Source organism: Hemiscyllium ocellatum, chromosome 17 (assembly GCF_020745735.1).
Source record: "Hemiscyllium ocellatum isolate sHemOce1 chromosome 17, sHemOce1.pat.X.cur, whole genome shotgun sequence".
In the NCBI taxonomy this organism is placed as follows: domain Eukaryota; kingdom Metazoa; phylum Chordata; class Chondrichthyes; order Orectolobiformes; family Hemiscylliidae; genus Hemiscyllium; species Hemiscyllium ocellatum.
The window spans coordinates 52,052,127-52,072,900 of NC_083417.1; the positions used below are offsets into that span (position 1 = coordinate 52,052,127).

The 20,774-nt window shown below is 42.5% G+C and overlaps 1 protein-coding gene across 1 annotated transcript; it reads left to right on the plus strand.

Moving 5' to 3' along the window:
• Positions 1-50: 50 nt before the first annotated feature.
• tmem170a (transmembrane protein 170A) lies at positions 51-12,387 on the plus strand. Its single transcript, XM_060837737.1, has 3 exons — positions 51-324; positions 7,029-7,196; positions 9,332-12,387. Exons 1-3 carry the CDS (start codon positions 210-212, stop codon positions 9,460-9,462), a joined length of 414 nt encoding a protein of 137 aa, XP_060693720.1. The 5' UTR covers positions 51-209; the 3' UTR covers positions 9,463-12,387.
• Positions 12,388-20,774: the final 8,387 nt, after the last annotated feature.

Below are 20,774 nucleotides of genomic sequence, written 5' to 3' on the forward strand. Positions count from 1 at the left end.
GCCATACTCTGATTGGCTTTGCCCGCGGGGCCGGTGTGCGGGCGGGCGTCGAGGCGCCGTCTCTAAATGGCGGAGAGGAGTGTCGCTCAGGCGGTGTCCCCGCCCACTCGGTTCGGTGTGATGGTGGTGGCGGCGGCGATGATGTTAATGACGGCGGATCCGGGCTTCCCGTCGTAGTAGATGGTCGGCGCTGCGTTGATGGCTGAGCCATGCCATTCGGCGGCGGCTTGACGGTGCATCAGATTCTGAGCCTGGGCCTAGTCCCCCGGGTCGGCAACACGACCTGCTCTGGAAACGTCACCGCATCTTTATGCCATTTCTCCGGTGAGTGTAGGCGGCTCCCCAGGGACGGTTGGATGGATGGCCGCTTCCTCGCTACCGTCTCCATGACGACGAGGGGGAGGAAGGGGTCTATCAGTCTGACTGTAGCCGGTCAGGAGAGTGTGCATCCCGCCGGGCTCGATGCCAGCCCCCGATCTGTTCGGGTGGCTCCGAGGTACACGGCGGCCCCACGGGAGTTTCAGTTCGTTTCCGCACATTCCCCCGGGTCAGCGTCTATAATAAACGCCCGTTTAGCCTTTTCTATTCTGCCCTTTCTTCCCCCCGCCCCAACGCCGCCGCTTTCGCTCAAGTGTCGGTTATATTATTGTTCAGGGCAGGGGGATGCTTTTGAAAGTGTTCAGTTTGAGAGCTTTCGTGATGATTCGTTGCCGTTGAAATGAACGCAAACGAGCAACGGGGTCCAGAAACGCGAAGAGACATTGCTGGAAAAGCTCAGCAAGGTCTGGCAGTATCTATTAGAGAGAAATCAGAGTTAGTTTTTCGGATGCAATGACCCTTCGTCAGAACTATTCTGAGATGCTGCTAGACCTGCTGAGCTCTCCCAGTAATCCCCCCCGACTTCTAGCATCCGCAGTTCTTTCGGTTTTTATTCAGAAAGTCTAAAGTTCGTTTCGGCGTATTTTGCGCTCTGTCTTTCACACCCTTTGGAGTCTTAAGGTGCATCACTGACCGCTGAGGTACGGAACCTGTGCTGCATTTAGATAATTTGACACCTCGACGACTCGAGTTTTCGCTGCTAGATTAACCTTCTCAATCGGAATATGCACCTTTTTAAAAATAAGATTGTATAAGCAATGTTCTACTGCTTATTTACCTGTCAGTGTAGACTTTTCCAGTCGTATATCAGATCCAAACAAGTTCCTGATAACGCTTTAAGGTTTGTTCTTTTTAATTGGTCCTATACTAATGTCACGTCTGAGTTATCTGTACCCCCTCCCCACGCCCCTCAACTTCCTGCTACTCACTATTTTTACAAATCATAGTGCTCCAACATATCTATTTATTTGCATATCGCCCCCTCTGTAATTTTATATTGCGGCATCAGTGTTATTATCATAAGGCTGAGTGCACTGAATGCATGAAAGATTGAGCCAGGGCAAAATCCAGTCTGTAATGTTTTCTTTTTTAAAAAAATTGGGATACCAGAAGCTCCAGGAAAAGCAAAGTGCCTAAAACTAATGATATATTTTCTGAGGTAGGAAAATGCAGCATGCTCCTCCAACATACAATGTAAGAGTGTCCACATTTTTAAAAATGTTGTTTTGTGGGGTAAATATTACCTAAACTTTGGGGGTTAACTTTTCTGCAGTGCTTTGAAATAGCATCAAGAGTTCTTGCTTGTTTAATTGAGGTGACTAGTGCTTCTAGAATAAGAGATCTACAGCAGAGAAAAAAACCTTTTTGTCCCATTATGTCTGTGCTAATCAAAAATAATCACCAGCATATTCAAATTTTCTTTTCCAGCATTTAGCCAGTAGTCTTGTTTACCTTGGCATTGCAAGTGCATGTCTAAATACTAATTTAAATGTTATGAGGGTTTCTGCCTCCACAACCCTGACAGGCTTTGGTTTAACTGCCCATTTGAAAGATGGATACCTCAACAGTATAACAATTCCTCAGTGGTGAAGTGGAGAGTCAGTCTAGATTTGTGTTCAAGTATTGAAGAGAAATATTGTCACACTTGAACCCACAATCAGATGAGCTTGTTGAGTTCTACTACAAGCATGGTTGGTACTGAAGATGTGCTCTAAAACTCAATAGACCTCTTGCCAAATTATTGCAGTGCAACCTATGTGGCTAACATCCGAACCCCAAGGTTTTAAAAAAAAATGTCCAGGATGTTCTGTCCACAGTATGGAACAAGTTTTAACCCAGCCAATAACTGTGTCTATTTGGGGTCATTAGCTGTGCAATCAAGAAACATTTATCAATACTCTTCAAGACTTCATTTAGGTTCTTTTTTTAAAATCTTGCTGTGGATGCCTGTAACTTTACTCTCTGGCTGCATTTGAGAGTCTGGTGCACCAAGAAGCTAGAGTAAAATGCATGTCAGTAAATATTGGGGTAATTCTTCAATGCTTGCTTTTGTGCATAACGCAAGAAAGATGATTGGGTTGTTGGAGGCCAATCATCTTATTTTCAGGACATTACTGTAGAAGTCCTCAGTAATCAATGACCATCCTCCTATCACAAGCCCAGAAGTAGGGATAATCACTGATAATGCAGTGTGTTTGGTTCTGTTTGGGATTCCTCGGTCAACACACTGTGCCAATGTGCACCTGATTAGTAAGAAGTGACACTTGTGCCATGTAAGTGCCAGACGATGACTGTCTCTCTTCAGTGTTCAACATTAGTGTTACAGACATCAATATCAAGAAGTTACCATTGGCCAGAAACTTGTCAGGAACAGCTACTTAAATATCATAGCTACGAGAGCAGTTTGTCAATTTTATATTGAGTACTTGCAACTGGTTTCTACAAAGCCTTGCCCCCATCTACTATGCACCAGTCGAGAATGTGCTGAAGTATTCTCCACCTGCCCCAAGCGATGGAACTCCAATGTTATCTTGACCAAACAGCCCATCCATCTTTTTCAACACTGATTCCCTCCCACTGCACATACGTAACTGCAGTATGTCCTGTCAAGATGTGCTGCAGAAACTTGCCTAAATATCTGCACCTTCAAGCCAATGGCCTTTACCTTCCTGTTTAGAAGGGCAGTGGGTCTGAGAAAATTCGCAGTACCTCCAAGTTACTTTCCAAATCTTGATACCATCCTGATTTGGCAATGCATAATCATTTCTTTATTGTTAGCAAAAACATCCTGATTCATCCTACTTAACATAGTGGCATTGCTAGTTGCACCACATGGACTGTGCAGCTAAGATGGTGTCTCATCTGAAAAATTCATGACAATGACAAATATTTGACTGATTATAATATCTACAGTCTGGTGAGATTCTAGAAGTCGGCTTAGTGGCCTGTGGCAATTTTGACATTTGCACAATAGCAAGTGCACAAAAAAGATCTGCAACCAGGTCACAATTCAGTCCAGTTTTTCAGTGAATATCCATATCCATGTCAACTTGAGTGGTTGTGTGTAACATTTACATTCATTTCCAATGGATTTGTCACTGGCAAGGCCATTGGCTGCCCATCCCTAATTGTCCTTGAAAAGGCATAGGCGAGCTACTTTATTGAATGCAATCTATCTGCTGTAGTGTTAATAGTCATGGAGTTCCAGAAGTTTTAACTAAATGAAGGGGCTGAATTGCAATATAATTCCAAGTCCGAATGGTGTGTGCCTTGGATAGGAATTTCAGATGATGGTCAATTGTCCTTCTTTGTAACAAAGGTTTATTTGGAGTGTGCTAACTCAGGAGCTTTGAGTTTTTCAGTGCCTTGTTTATAAAAGTACACACCATGACTCTACCTCCATAGTGGAGGGAGTGAATGTTGAGGGTGGTGGATTGCTTTTGTCTTGGATAGTGTCAAGCCTTGAGTATTGTTGGAGCTGCATTCTTCCAGGCAAGTGGAAAGTGTCCTCACATCTCTGAAAGTTCTTGCTATACTGTACACTGATTTGGGAAATCAGGGCACAAGTTAATTGCCACAGATTTCCCAAATTCTGCCTCCAGTTCTAGCCCCAGTTTTTACATGGCATTTGCAGGTCAATTTCTTGACAGTGATAGTCCCCAGGATGTTGATGATCAGTGGTTCAGCAAGTTCCACCTGCTCGAGGTATGCCATAACATGTTTTTAAAAAATCAACCTGGAGGAACTCTTGGCTTGGTAACTTGGGGGTTGAGACAATTGATCTGACAACCACCACTGTCATCTTTTTTCCAATCAGTGGGTATCAATGGCATTTGGGGGAAACTATCAGGTATGCTCGGGCTTCTTGTTCATTCCTGGGATGTGGGTTTGGTGGCTAGGCTAATATTTATTGCCATCCCTAAATCTCCTGGAGATAGGATGGTGAAATTGCCTTTAAAACTACTGTAATCCTTTGCACTGTCTGAGTGACTACGACTCCTGTGAGGGCAGGAGTGCTAGGAATTTGACCCAAAAATAGTGAGGGATTGCAATAGATTTACAAGTCGGGGTATTGTATGGCTCAAAGGGGAGTTTGCAGCTGGTGGTGGTGGTGTTCCCATGTACTGCTGCCCTTGCTCTTTTTTTCTTCTTTACACACACTGATCCAGCTCCCTCAAGAGCCAGCTCTGAGTGAACAGAGCCTCAGAAATTCCTCTTCTTTTTGTGTGAAGACTTCTGTTTTTTTTTTATCTCTGACACTCCTGATTTTTTTTTTCATGGTGTGTGTGAGACAGTGAGATACACAAGGTGCATGAATCTTTATTCAATTTCCACCACAAGGAAGATAGGAAAACACCCGAGTGGCCCTTGCTCTTCTAAGTGACAGTGGTCATGAATTTGATTGGTACTGTGTAGGGAGCCTGAATGAACTGTTTCGGTGCACCTTTGTAGATGGGTACACACAGCTGCCATTCAGCATTAGTGCTGAAGGGAGTGACTATTGACTGGCATCCTACCCATAAATTCAATTGAACTGCTTTGTTTTGGATGGCTTCTGAATATAGTTGGAGCTGTATTCATCCAAGTAAATGGAAAGTATTCCATCACTCGTAATTTGTGTGTTGTAGAGAGGCTTTGCAGACAGAGTTACAGAGTTCTTAGCCTCTGATTTTCTATTGTAGCGCCAGTATTTATATGGCTTTTCCAGTTCAGTTTCTGTTCAATGTTAGTCCCCAAGATGATGTTGATGGATACAATGATGGCAATGACATAGAACCTAATCAAAGTTCCTTGGTGTTCTTTCTGATTAGTTGTCATTGTTTTGCACACGTGGCATTAATGTTTCTTGCCAGTTAACAACAAATAGGGAATATAATTAAGCACTTTTCTAAAATCTGGTTGTATGGTAGTGAATAAGAGAATCTATACATGGATATATTAATGGACTGATCACATGGGCAGAAAAATGACATTGAATTTCATCTGGAAAAATTGGGGAAGGAAACCTGGCAAAGTCAGACTTTAGTATCAGTTGATTCTGTGCTGCCACCAGCCCCACCTCCTTAAATTGTAAGGGTTTGCCCCCCTGTCCCACCCTCATTTATTTTCCAAAAGCTAATTCCTCTGCTTAGCTTTTATCTTTGAGTTTTAAAGTCCAGATCAGCTCTTTGCATTAAAATATATATTTGCATCAGTCAATAGTTAGCCTTAAATATTTGCTCCATTCAATTATTAATTTTAAAATTCTTCAATGTAGAACATGCAGCACTCAAACCAAAGTTTTTGCGTGTCAGTGACAGTCCAGCATGAGCTTGTTGGGTACCTGGAAAAGAGCCACACCGGACAAGGGGTTGACTATTTGGTACTGAAGCAAGAAGAAATTCTGAGAATCTGATTTCTCTACCCTAGAGATCTGTAGATTCACAGGGTTACTTTAATTTTAATTGTGAACTGATATGGTAAAAAGACTGTTTTCCAACAACAGACTGAGGAATTATTGTACTTTTTTTAAAGTTACTGAAACTTGCTATAAATTGTGTTCACACTGCTGCTTTGTCAGCAGTGGAGGAAGATACAAGAAGCAATGGTTCAGCTCTGGGCCCTTTTATCAAGTAAGAGGCGATCAGCTATAGCAGAACAATTTGTGAATGCTGTTGATATGAAGAAAAAAGAAAATGTTTGGAGAAACTCAGCAGATCTGGCAGCATTTATGGCAAGAAGAACAAATTAATGTTTCAAGTTCAATTCTGGAGGAGAGTATATCAGGCTGCTTTCTTAACAGATATTGCCAGACCTACTGAAATTTGTCCAACACCAATTTGTTGATTAGTTTGTGAATTTGTGACCAGTTCTTGTGCTCACTCATGCTAATTACATACCTAAAACCTGTGGAAGTTTATTTTCTCCCAACAGTTATTTCAAGCTCTTGATTTTTTACCAAAAGTTGAAACTTTATGATGTGACACACTTGCTGTTGCTTCCTGTGAAGAAATGGAAGAACTGAAAGATTTGGGAAACCAAAGGAACTCCTCCATTGCACTACTTCCCAGCATTTTATTCTCTTCCACTCTCAAGACTAATCATTTTTGTATGTATGTGGGAGGGGTTTGAAGGAACTCCTTTTAATAATTATATTTTGACTGCTCACAATTGTTTGCTTCTAGCTAGAATCTATTTGTCATAAATAGTCATTTCTGTTAAGTACACAAATCAAGGTTGACAAAAAACACATTCTAGGTTTATTAGGGATTTATCTGATGAGTTTGGGGATTTTCCAGAGATAGCGAAGCTTAGTTTCTAGCATGATACTCCAATGAGGCTTCACATCAGTCATTTAGTATATTTCAAGATAGCCAGTGACGCGTGCTTAGCTAATAAGTGAGATGGGATAGTGTGGGACTGTAGTCTTGAAGGACAAGACAACTGAACCGGCTCGTTAGATCAAACGCCTACTCATACTATTTCTTATGCTTTTATCCTTGTGAACTAAAAGATTTTTATTTTTTGTTCTGAGTATTATATTATCTTCCTAGAGGGTGCAACACTGTTGAATAGGATCTACAGATTCTCCTCAGCATCAAGTTTGCTTTTTTTTTCCAATATGGTTTTTGGCTTTGGTCTAATTATATATATTTTTTTTTGAAATGCAGAGATGTGGTACGCAGTGTTCCTCTGGGCGTTGCTGTCCACAGTTTTTATCTACGTTCCTGCTGGATTACTGGCATTTGTAATGCTGAGGCGCCACAAATATGGACGATTCATGTCTCTAGGTATCCTGGCTGGAATCTTGGGTCCAATCACTGCAACAGTGTTGACCAGTAAGAGTTTTTACCTTGAATTATTTCATAAATTAACAATGGTTTCTTAATATTTGTTTCTTCTATTCTAAAGTTGCCAAATGGCCAGGTCACTTCAACGTATTTAACATCAAGGCAGAATCACTGAGAACAGAGAACTGAACTCGGTGGGGGTTTCTGGGGAAACTCTCCTGTTTGGAATCCTAACTAGCACAGATTTCCTTGTGATGGTGTTGAAGTTTGGTCATCTGAGCCTTAGTGTGCCTGAAGGAGTTAGTCAATAAAGTATCCAAGGCCTGACTATCTTCAGCTGTTTCATCAATGGTTTTCCCTCCAACATAAAATCACACTACTGATGTTTGCTAATTGATCAGTTCCATTGCCAACTAACAAGATTATGAAAACAGTCCAGTCTGCATACTGCAAGTATTGGACTACATTTTGTGTTTGGGCTAATGAATGACAAGTGACACGAGTGTCTCTAACTGTTTCGGCTTGGCAATCAATGACCTAACTCCAACACCACCGCAATCCATATTCTGCAAATCACCAGACTCCTGATGAGACCAGCCAAACAAATATTATGCTTCTCAGAATACGTACAAGGTCTGAGATGTTTGTCAAGTACTATCCATCTGACTCCTTTTTAAAGCTTGTCAACCATTTACACAAGTTGAGATTGTGATGGAATATTCATCCATGCAAATAGTGCCACTGTAGCATCTTCTGGAATTGGATACATAGAGGACACTTTTTTTTTGTTATCATTAAGAGAACAGAAATAGAGAACACATACCAGAACATCAACACCATACTTACAGGGACCATATTTATAAAAGAGGGGGAAACCAACAATAATCTCCCATTCCAAAGAATACAACGGTGAATGCACCAAAAAAATGTATGGGATAGCTACACCCACTAACCAGGTTCTGAATTACAACAGCAACCAACCAAACACACTAAGCTGTATTAAAACCCTGATCAAAATGGCTGCAACACCTTCACCAAGAACAGATCTCCCCACAACTTCATCCAAGATGTCCAACAGGCAAGCAATATGAGAAGGAGATGCCACGACCTAACTCACTAGCCACACTAACTTTGTATTTAAAAAAAAAACTCCGCACTGACAGCCATGCTCAGACAGCAACTTACCCAGACCAAAGACCCAATACCCATAGTGTATTACGAGTCTTGCACAAGATTCTGTGCAAAGACTGCCTGAAATACTATATAGGGCAAATAGGCAGACCACTAACAATCTGCATCCCCAAACACCAACTAGCCATGACCAGCTGTCCCTAGTAGCCATACACTTGGATGACAGGGACCACAAATTCAACTGGGACAACACAATAATCATAGGACAAGCTAAACAAAGGACAGGACAGCCAGGGAATTTCTAGAAGCATGGCACTCATCCATGGACTCTATCAGCAAGCACATTGACCTGGCCCCTATATACTTGCCAGTACAACGAAAGACTGGAACCGGCAACTGGAAGCAACAGTAACAGAACCAAACAAATTTCAGAAGGCACAGTACAACACTTCCGAGGAGGCTCCAAAGCACTGAAGATGTCACCTAGGCAGGGGATGAAACACCTTCAAATCAGCGTTCTAGCTTGACAACCATACCCACAACTACCACATCCATGTAAATCTTTTCTGAACCCTTTTCAAGTTTTACATGCTTCGTATAGCAGGGAGACCACAATTGAACACCATATTCCAAAAGTAGCCTAACCAATGTCCTGTACAGCCACAACATGACATCTCAACTCCTATATTCAACATTGACCAATAAAGTATACAAGCTATCCTGTCTACCTGTGACTCTACTTCCAAGGAACAATGAACCTTGGAAGGTCTCTGCGTTCAGCAATACTACCCAGGACCTTACCATTTAAGTGTAAAAGCTAGTGTGATCAAAGGGTATGGGGTGAAAATTGAAACAGCATACTGAGGTTCTTTTGACCTTCTGTGGATCTGTGACATCTTTCTGTTTAATGTACTATGTAAGTGTAATTTACTTTCATTGACCAAATTTGCTGAGGTTGAAACATTTGGCTTTTGTGTCATCAGATCTAATTAGTAATGTTGCTGCTTGGATCTGAATGTTAAATGTATCATTGCCACTCAACTGTTTTGCAGGTGCAGCTATTGCTGGTGTCTACAGAGCTGCAACAAAGCAAATGGTGCCCCTTGAAGCTCTGGTTCTGGGAGTCGGACAGGTGTTTTTCATTGTTGCAATAGCCTTTCTGCGGATTTTAGCAACTTTATAGCAGAAGATGTTCTGATCATCCGAGAGGATCTGGGTGCACAAGCCTCAGTTTCCCAACTTTCTCCACCTTGTGACTGCGTATAGGTTGCACCTATACTCCTGTGGAATCCAAACCAAGGTTCATGCCAATCATTTGCTGCTCAAATAACAGAAATTGGCAACAGCGTGAATGTTGTGGATTGCCAAGCTCGAACAAAGGACGTGTGCACTAACTTTTTTTTATTGAATATCTTGAGTGCTAAGATTTGTTCTTTGATGTAAAAACAAAACTTAAAGCCAAAAGAGGTCATGGTCCACTTGCATATCTTTTAAATGTCATTTTTTTGCACATGTTTCAACTGTACATGACATTTTTAGTCTGAAGGCTATTATAGTGTATGCATATTTATTGTAAGAATAGAACGTTAAACTTTTTGTTTGCAATATGGAAATTGTATTTTGATTCACCTGCCATAGTTCAATATTTAAGCAGTGGGGTAATTATGTAAAGGCAAACTAGACCCTTCCATTTGAAGGTTACCAAAGGTTCGGCAACTTAAATGTATACGCAAAAGAACTGAAGTATTGCAGCTAATAGCTTAAACAAAGTGAACAAGCTCTACTACACAACAATATGTGGACTGTATTTTGAGTTCCTTTTTTTATATAACTTGCTATTTACAGGTAATTTCAAAACTTTCTTTTTAGGAATAATTGTTTGACAGTGACTATGAAAACCATCATTCCAACACTAATGTGATTCATGATCATATCCAGCCCTTGTTGTGCAATCAACACATAGGCAAATGCATCCTATTCTTCATTTCCCATTTCTGATAGATTGTAAATTTTTTTCCTACAATCATTTTATCACATGTATATTGCTGGGAAAACAGAAGGTGTTGGGTTTATTTTTAGTAGCAGTTTAGATCCAAAACTCCACCCCTAGAGCAGCCTTACATTTCTGCAGTAATACATTCTGGCTGCTTCAAAAATATCAAATGTGTGGTTATCTCTATGTAAATTTGCTGCTGCAAGTATTTTTGCTGAGCCAATGAACATGAATGTCATCCACATGCTAAGCTAATTACCCTGGCGCACAAGTTGAAAATAGGGCATGACTCTGCAAGTGAGGTGCAATATTAATGAAGACAGTGTGTGCACTGCTTTTCATTTTGAATTGAAACTTGGAAAGGAATTATTTTTAATGGCTAGCATTTGCTGTCAGCTTGTGTTTAAATGCAGCACTTACTGTGCACATACACAGTTCAGATGTGCCAACTGTTTCAATTTTTTTCTATTAAAATTAACCATTTTGGATAATTGTACACTTTGAGAGAATCTCATTTACATGTTCGGCCTGCTAAAGTTAGCACTCAGTTTTGCTTGTTTAGGACTGTTTGCAACTGTTTAATGGATCTAGTTTAGAATAGAGAAAAGCAGCCCTCTAACCTGTTTAACATTTGCTCAGATTTCTCCATTTTTGGCATTGTTTCCATTTTGGCAAAACCTACCAATCATTTAGTATCGTTGCCTACATGGTGCCCTATTAGCTTGATGTTGGACATGTGAATAAGCATCTCCAAGTTGTAATATTCTAATAGTTTCAACCATTGTTTCTATTTCCTGGTAATATAATTACCAGGGAATAATATTTAACTGTTGTAAATAGTCTAACAATAGTGAATGGGCTACATTTTGACTTACAATGGCTGTGCAGCTGATGAGGCTCTGGACTATAGGCATAACTAGGAAGCGATAGGTTATGTATTGGCACTTCTTTCCTGATGTCAACCATCCTAGGGAGGTAAAACTCTAAGTGAAAGGAAGACTCTTAATTTGGCTAATGCATTTCCGGATTCTAGATGTCAGTGATAAAATGGCATTAAGAGGTTGCTTTCTTTTCATCTTACCTGGGATACAGTGACTGTTATGGAGGTGAAGAGCCCAAATTTTCTTGACTAGATTCTGCCAGATTTTTATTTTTACTCTCCCACTGTCACTATTTACCCTACACACTACTTTTATTCCTCTTTCATCTGTCATTTGATTCTTCCATTATCTCTCTCGTTTTACTTCCTGACTTGCATCTTGTTCCCCTTCAGCACACTCACTACTTCTGTTGCTTTCTTCCAGACTTTGTGCTGATCTAGTTTATTAAAATTTGCATTTGGAGTGGGGGATTGCTTCCTCTTTAATAAAATACATTTTTGGTATCAAAACCTATCCAGGGAGTGCACTTCTGATTTGTGATTTTTGTGGGAAAATAGATGAAAATCCAGACAAATGTTAACAAAACCATTTATGTAACAAAAACTGTCTCTGCTCGTTGACTTGCCATCAAGCATTAGCCCTGCTGATAGACAATGGAATACTTGATCAGAAAGGTTCCACTTCCTCATTCTGTATATCAGAGGAGTATTTCCACATTCATTTGTGTTTAATCATCTCAGATTTGCTTGCAATGTAATGCATACTGAAGTGGTGTTATGACCAGAGTACCAGATAGAATAGAAAAATCAGCAATGCTGTACTTAGTCATTTATCTAGTGTCTAATAGACTGTTTTGAAGTAAGTTCGCATGTTAATTTTGGTGTTGGTCTCCAGTTTAAAACACATTAGCAACACTTAGTAACTAATCATTGTCACGTGCATTCATTGTAAGTCCTGTTCACTTGAGTTAATTGTACCTTTTTTATATAACACTCAAATATATGTAGTGGAAACCTCTAACCAGTAACTTCTCTTCCTAAATGAGTTGTTCTGGTAAAATCAAAATAGGGGTGATTAAATTTGAATTCTCCTTTTTAAGCATATTAACAATGTGAATTTAAGCATTTTATTATGGGTTTTTACTGCTGTGTAATGATCAAATGTCTGTTTTGAAATTTATATTGTCAACATGGGAAAATCAATTTTTATTTTTCTACTTACATGGCTAATTTTGGTGACATTTGCTGGTAAATATATTTATACAAATAAATTTTGTTAAATGGACAAATGTGGTTTTATTGTGTAGTTCTTGACAGATGTAGCATGCTCTGGGTCACTTTTTTTTACTTGTGTACATCTGTTATGCAATTTGAATATTTCCTAAACCTGCAAATGTACCTGTGGCTTGTTTTTGCTAGTAGCTGCAGGAAGCTGACTACAGAAGGTATTGGAGTGGCATTAACTATTCACATGCTTCAAAGGTTTAAGGTTTTCCAAATTCACTTGATGATAATGTTCTTGTTTACTACAAATATCTTAGACATTTACACAGGTAGATATGGGGCAGAAGTAGGCTATTTGGCTCATTGCATCTCTTCTGCTTTTCAGTGATATCATGCCTCATCTAATAAGCACTTCATTTTTCTGCTTTTTCCCATAATCATTCTGATAGTCAATGATTAAATATGTTCAAAGATGAAATAGATAGTTAATGACCCAACCTCGATTAGCTCTGTGGTAAAGAATTCCAGAGATTCACTGCCATCCAAAGAAATTCCTCTATCTCAAACCCACCTCCTCAGTGCCCCGGCCCTGCACCTTCCCGACCTCTCTAAGCCCTTTCACGTCTTTTATAGCCTGGAAGGGGGGTTCTATAGCGCTATGGTCACCCAACTCTCCGGGGACCGCATGAAGCACGTAGGGTACTACTCTACTAAGGAGTCCCCAGTTGTGAGGGGGATGCACCGCTGCGTGGCCGCACTTGACTGCGCAGCGTGGGCGGTCCGTGTGTGCGAGCTGGTCACCATGTTTGGTCAGATCATCCTGCACACCGGACACACTATAGTGGAGCTCCTGAATACAGGGTGCCTCCGTGCCGTCTCCGATGCCCATAGGGCAACCTGGGAGGCAGTCCTCCTCCCCCCGGACCAATCCATTAGAATAGTTAGGGACACGGCAACGAACGATTATAACTGTTGGGGAACCCCACCACTGCCAGGCCATCATGGTTTCGGCTGAGGAAGACTACGTTGGCGATAGTCCTGTCTCTGACCCTGACCTGGTCCTATACGTTGACAGCTCACGCTGGTTGGTTGAGGGGTCCTACCGGACGGGTTGGGCAGTGGTCGACGACACCGGGGCCACCCAAGAACAGGGGACATTAGATGGCGATACCTCAGCCCAAGTCGCAGAGCTGGTAACCCTCACGGCAGCGCTCCGCATGGGGGCGGGCAAGTGGGTGAATATTTTCACCGACAGCTAGTACGCTTTTGGGGTAGTCCATGACTACATGACAGCGTGGAGCCACCGGGTTTTCGTCACGGCCGGCGGCGGCCAGATAAAACACGAGAACACAGTCCGTGACTTAGTGGCGGCAGCGTGCCTTTTCCTGCTCACAGCTGTTGTAAAAATCAAGGCGCACCAGCGGGCCCTCACCGCTGAACAGTTAGGGAACCATTGGGCCGACCAGGGCGCCAAAGCTGCCGCAGGTGCCCCTCTACTCCCCCGTACGCGCTGCGCCTGTAAATGAAGTCCGGGACGTTAAAGTCCTGGACGTCCAGAATGGCGCTCAACCCGAGGAAAGAGAGGACTGGAGGGCAAGGGGCGCGATCCCCGACCCCGATGGGGTATGGCGTCGCGACGGCAAGGTAGTGGCCCCCGCAGCCATCAGAACAACCCTGATGCAACTACATCACGAGCCCGACCACACAGGCCGGGAGGGGGCCCTCGCGAGGCTGCAGACCGACTGGTGGTGGCCCGGACTTGGCCGCGACATGCTGCCGGTGCGTTGCGCCCAACATAACCCAGGGAGGCCCTTGCGCATTCCTATGGCCCACCAACCACGGCCCAAGGGGCCCTGGGAGAACCTCCAGGTCAACATCACAGGACCCTTGCCTGCCAGCCGCAGCAAGAGGTTACTGCCTGGTCATAGTCGACCACTTCACGTGCTGGGTAGAGGCTTTCCCGACATGGGACTGCACATCAGCCACTGTGGCCAGAATCCCGGCATTCGACATCTTTCCGCGATGGGGGGTCCCCCTCCAGATTGACTCAGACCAGGGAACACATTTCACAGGACGCGCGATGAAACTGGCCTGCCGCCTCCTGGGTATCAGGCAGTGCTTCCATGTCCCCTTCCACCCCCAGAGTTCGGGCGTGGTCGAACGCATGAACCGGACCCTCAAAGTGGCGATCGCAAAAGCGATCGCCGAGACCGGTCAGGGCTGGGTGGACGTCCTGCCCTGCATTCTGATGCGCCTCAGAGCCACCCCGGGCCGTTCCACTGGCCTCACTCCCTTCGAACTCATGACGGGCAGGGCCATGCGACTACCCGAGACCGTCATCGAGGGGGGTGAGGACATGGCCCCTCTTAGGGATAGGATGGCCTATTACATTAGACAACTAGACGCGCAGCTGCGGGCCCTCAGACAGACCGCCCGCGATCAACAGGACATCAGGGACCTAACGAAACAGCAGCAACAACCACCTCCCCAACCCTTCCCGGGCATTGGGGACAAAGTCCTGGTCCGGGCCGCCCCCCAACCGGTCCGGCTTCGCCCCTAGGTGGCTGGGGCCGCACGAGATCATCCTCACCAGTGACACCTGCGCCTGCATTGATATGAAGGGGAAGGGCAGGTGGAAACATTGGTCCCAACTTAAACCTTTCCCCCAGGGCCCGACTGGACAGACGACAAACACTTAGACTGTGGTCCCCGTCCCTAAGCCACACGGGGCCAATGTGTGTAGTGGAATTGTTAGCGCGGATGAAATGATCTCAGTCCGAGCCCAGAGTGCGGTTCGACAATCGGTAACTTTATTGAAGTATTTAACGCCGGCGGAGACCAACCGAGGTCCGCATCTCGATTGCTCTAACATTTCCCGTGCGATGTTACAAGTTATATACTTCGTGAGTCAGGATGTAGGAGATTGGGTATGAATGAGTGTGAATGGTGGTAATCATGGCTGGAGTATGTGTGAATGTCAAGCTTCCTGCCATCCTCGGAGAGTCGGCAGCATACACAAAAGGTGTGCTGTTTATCTTTATGTGAATGGGTCCGGGTGCTATCTGCTTGTCTCTCCGTGAGGGCTGGAGGCTAGCACCCCCCTTTGTTACTTCCAAAGTGTCTGTTAGGTTCATCCTGTTTGTTTGGTGTTTGCCTTTTGTGTAGGACTGTTTTGCATGATCAGGTTATGGGTGTGTGTCGGTTGGAATCTTGACGAGATTATAAGGTGGGTTTCGATCTGTGAGTCATGACTATTGTCTGGAGTCATGCCTAGTGTCTGGTCTGGTGTGTATTTGGATCTGTTTTTGGGCCCCCTTCTCCCGATCACGTGGTCGGGCTGGCAGCTGCTGTCTTAAAATGAATATTGTTTGCTTTAAAATGGATACTGCTGCCTTAAAATGGATACTGCTGGTTTTCCCGATGTGGGCCTTGCTCCACGGTAAACACGGGGCGGTTTATGCCCGCCTTCATCTCTCTCCTCACTAGATGATCACTTACTCTTGAGAATGTGCTCTCTAAATGTAGACTTCTCCCTTCTAGGACAACATGCCTGCATCTACCCTTTCAATTCCTTTAAAACTTTTGGATGCTTAAATAAGGTGGTTCTCATGCTTCTAAACTACAATCAGTGAAGGCTCAAACTACTCAGCCTGTTCCCTTTAAAGGAATCCCTCCATCCCAGCAATCAGGTTCGTGAATCTTCTGACTTGTCTACATTATCATATGAAAAGGTATACTGACAATGGGACTGATTATTGTTCACACCATTCCTAGGTATGGTTTACCTAGTAGGAGAAAGTGAGGACTGCAGATGCTGGAGATCAGAGCTGGAAAGGTGCAGCAGTCAGGCAGCATCCAAGGAGCAGGAGAATCGATATTTCAGGCATGAAGAAGGGCTCATGGTTTACCTAGTGCCTTGTATAGTTTCAGCATGACTTCTTTATTTCAAAAAGAAATGGAGTATAAAAATAAAGGCCAACAGTTCCTTTGCCTTCCCTAGCTTTGTGACTTATGCACGAGAATTTTAAAATTCTTCTGCAGCCTTGCATCCACTATTTCCCTAGCCCCTCCCTTTTTATATCTAGGATGCATCCCATCAGGTCCAAGTAACATCATTGGCTTTTACCCCCATTAGTTTCCCAAGTTTTTTTTCTTCTGGTGATGTGTCTCTGCTCATTTCCTTTTCATTTCCTCATCACACCCCCCCCCCCCCACCGATTGTTTTAGTATTCTTGGAATGCTATTGTAAAGACTGTTCGTTTTAAAGGGTTATTCAATGTCTCTGTGCCTCTGCCATTTCATAGTTCCTCATTATTTCCTCAATCTCATTCTCTAAGGGACTTGCGTTCACTTTGGTCCACTTTTTAAAATACATAATTAAGGGCACTCTTGCTGTCCGTCGAAGAGAATAGAGTTGGGATAAGGGGCCGTTTTCAGGTTGCCAACTGTAGTGGAGTGCCATAGGGATCAGACTCAGGACCACAATTCATTCCAGTTATAAATGATTTGGATGAGAAAAGTGAATTACAATGGCCAAGTTTGTGAATGACACAATTAAGTGGGGAGACAAGTGAGGTTGACAGACTAGAGGGATTCAGACATCAGATGTACGGCATAGAAACAGACCCTTTGGTCCAACCCATCCACGCCGACCAGATATCCTAACCCAATCTAGTCCCACCTACCAGCACACAGCATATATCCCTCCAAACTCTTCCTATTCATATACCCATCCAGATGTGTTTTAAATGTTGCAATTGTACTAACCTCCACCACTTCCTCTGGCAGCTCATTCCTTACACGTATCACCATCTTGCCCCCTTAGGTCTCTCTTTTATTTCATTTCCCCTCTCACCCTAAACCTATGCCCTCTAGTTCTGGACTCTCCCACCTCAGGGAAAAGACTTTGTCTATTTATCCTATCCATGCCCCTCATGATCCTCAACCTCTAAGGTCACCTCTCTGCCTCCGACGCTCCAAGGAAAACCGTCCCAGAATGTTCAATCTCTCCCTATAGCTCAAATCCTCCAACCCTGGCGTCCTTGAATCTTTTCTGAGCCATTGCAAGTTTCACAACATCTTTCTGATAGGAAGGAGACCAGAATTGCATGCAATATTCCAAAAGTGGCCTAACCAATTTCCTGTACAACCACAACATGACCTCCCAACTCTTGTACTCAATACTCTAGCCAAATGCTGCCTTCACTATCCTATCTACCTGCGACACCACTTTCAAGGAACTATGAACCTACACTCCAAGGTCTTTGTTCAGCAACACTCCCTAGTACCTTCCCATTAAGTGTGTAAGTCCTGCTAAGATTTGCTTTCCCAAAATGCAGCACCTCACAATTATCTGATCAAGATCCCATTGTAATTGGAGGTAACCTTGTTTGCTGTCCACTACACCTCCAATTTTGGTGTCATCTGCAAACTTACTCATTATACCTCTTATGCTCACATCCAAATCATTTATATAAATGATGAAAAGTAGAGGGCCCAGCACCGATCCTTGTGGCACTCCACTGGTCACAGGCCTCTAGTCTGAAAAACAACCCTGCACTACCACCCTCTGTCTTCTACCTTTGAACCACCTCTGTATCCAAAAAGGCTAGTTCTACCTATATTCTATGAGATCTAACCTTGCTAACCAGTCTCCCACAGGAACCTTGTCAAACGTCTTACTGACATACGTCAAGCAATTATAATCTGTGAAAATGACAGGTTATGCACGTTGGTAGACAGAATAGTGGAGCTAAATATTTAAATAAAGTAATCAGGAACCTATAGCCCAGGGATTTGGAAGTTCTTGTGCATAAATAGTTGACAGTAAGAAGGTCTCAGCAAGACGTGGATTGGTCAGATCAGTGGCTGAAGGAATTTTATCTTGATAAACATGAGATGATTCACTTTAGAGGAAGGAACAAGTCAAGGGAGTACTGATGAATAGCAGGACACGAGGAAACTCCAGGATCTTGGGCTGCTTGTCCACAGATTCCTGAAGGTGGAAGGGATTAATAAGATCATTTTGAAGAATGAGTGGTGACCTTATTGAAATGTACAAAGCTCTTTGGGGACTTTAGTTAGATTCAGAAAGGTGTTGTCAATTTTGGGAGAACCTTGAACAAGAGGACATAATCAGAGAATAATGGGTTTTGAGCCTGAGATGAGGAATTCCTTCTTGGAGAGTTGTGAATTTGTTACCACACAGGGCTGTAGAGGCTCTGTCATTGAGTATATTCAAAGCTGAGAGATTTTTAGTCATTAAGGGAATCAAAGATTATGGGGAAACAGCAAGAAAGTGGAATTGAGGATTACTAAATCATCCATTATCTTAATTACTGATGGAGCAGACTCAATGGTTGCATGGCCTGCTTCTGTTAGATTTTGTGGGTTTTAGTATTGCCTTAAGTTTATTTTCTCCATCTTAATTTTTGTCCACTTTTAAAATTTTCCCCATTCTCTGGTTTATCACTAATCTTTGCCATATTGAGAGATAAACAATTACCTGGTTAAACTATGGTTGGCTAATCCCCTTCCTGGAATCCTTTTTCTTAGTAGGATCTAGCTTGGTTCTGAATCATGAGCTATTTTCCTAAACATCTGCTATTGTACTACTCTTTTCCTGGTCCACTCCAATAAACTCTGCCTTTATCCCAAGTAATTATTCATTTCAGTTTACCACAGTTGCTTCTGACCTGAGTTTTTCCCTTTGAAACTGAATGCTAAATTCCATTTTATTTATTTACTAAACCTGCCACGTTGCCAGATTCAAAATAGCCTGATTGTTGGTTCGATCCACAACATATTGTTCTAGGAAATTGTCCCAAATGAACTCTCTGAATTCTTCCTCATGGCTACCTCTGCCACTTTGATTTTCCCAACCCATGTGAACTGTCTTTCATTTTACATGTGCACATTATTTCCTAATTTATTCTCTGTCCTAAAGTATAGCTGCTGTTAGACCACTCCCATCAGTGTCTGGTTATTTGAAGAGGAATGCTATGTCTTGGATGTGATAAAACATAGCAAGAGATGACGTAATCAGGTGATTACCACCTTTGAAAGTGGATAATTTATCAGGGACAGATGAACTCTACCTTGGGCTGCTAAAATATGAATGGGAAAATAGGGCACCCTCTGACTGTTCCTAATCTTCATAGAGTATAGTTGTGGTGCTGGAGAATTGGAAGACTGCTAATATTGTAGCTTTGTTTAAAAAGGTAAAGACTCATTGTTAGTAGGAAAATTATTGGAATCTATTCCAAGAAGCAATTAAAATAGTTAGAAATGTACAAGATAATTGAGGAAAGTTAACATGGATTTGTCAAGGAAAATCCTTGTCTGATAAACCCTGATTGACTACAATGTACCTCAAAATATTCATTACAGTCAGTAAGGACTTTAAAGGACTTTAGCAAAGTCTTTAAGGTCCCATGTGACAGACTGGTTAAAAAGAGCCCATGGATTGATGCTATCAGATATACTCAGGTATGGGTGGGGAGGGGTGGGGGTGGGGCGCTCACTGTTAACTCTAGCTCGGTATTATATCTAAATCCTATTAAGGAGCACCCGGGTCAAGGGTGGGACACTGTTTGGGAGAGGATATGGTGGACCTTTAGAAAGGAAGTAAGGCCCCCTGAGAACAAGGGGGAGGATCTCCATTCAAACATGTTTTTTTTTTGTTCTTATTGTTTGGAAATAGTTTCCTTTTTATTATACTGTTATGAGTGTATTGGAGAACATTTTCTCTTGTTTGAAGGATGTAAGTGACTCAACTATACACTCTGGATAATTGTGGATTAGATTAGTAGTTAACTGAGTTTCATTGTTTTTCTTTCTTCTTTAGTATCATTCCTTTGAATTTTGATGATTATATATTTAAGATCTATTTTTATATTAATGTTTGTACTTGAAAGTTCTGTTTATTTTTGTAAATCTGTCAAAATATTAAATTTCTAATAAAAATATCTTTAAAAAAAAAAGAGCCCATGGGATGATGGGGAATTTAGAAATCTGATTACAAAATAACAAGGAGAAAACTGTAATGGCTGAGCGTTTTTGTGACTGAAGGCAGTTTTCAGTGAGGTTCTATAGAGCTCAGTACTTGGTCTCCTGCTTCTGTAGTAATTATTAATATTGGATGCAAATGAAGGAGGCATGGTCAAGATGTTTGCAGTCAAACACCGATGGCATATGGAAGAAGAGGGCATTCTGAAGATGAGATTTGCTGTAAAAACAAACGTGTTGGTTCTATTTGATTATAAAAGGTAGAGATGACATGACTGAACTATGTCTGCTTTTTGTTACTATTTGCTGTCATTCTCCACCTGAAGATAAGGAGACTGGCGTTGAGTCCTTTGGTGGTTGTTAACCTTCCATAACCAGCCAAGTCGTATGT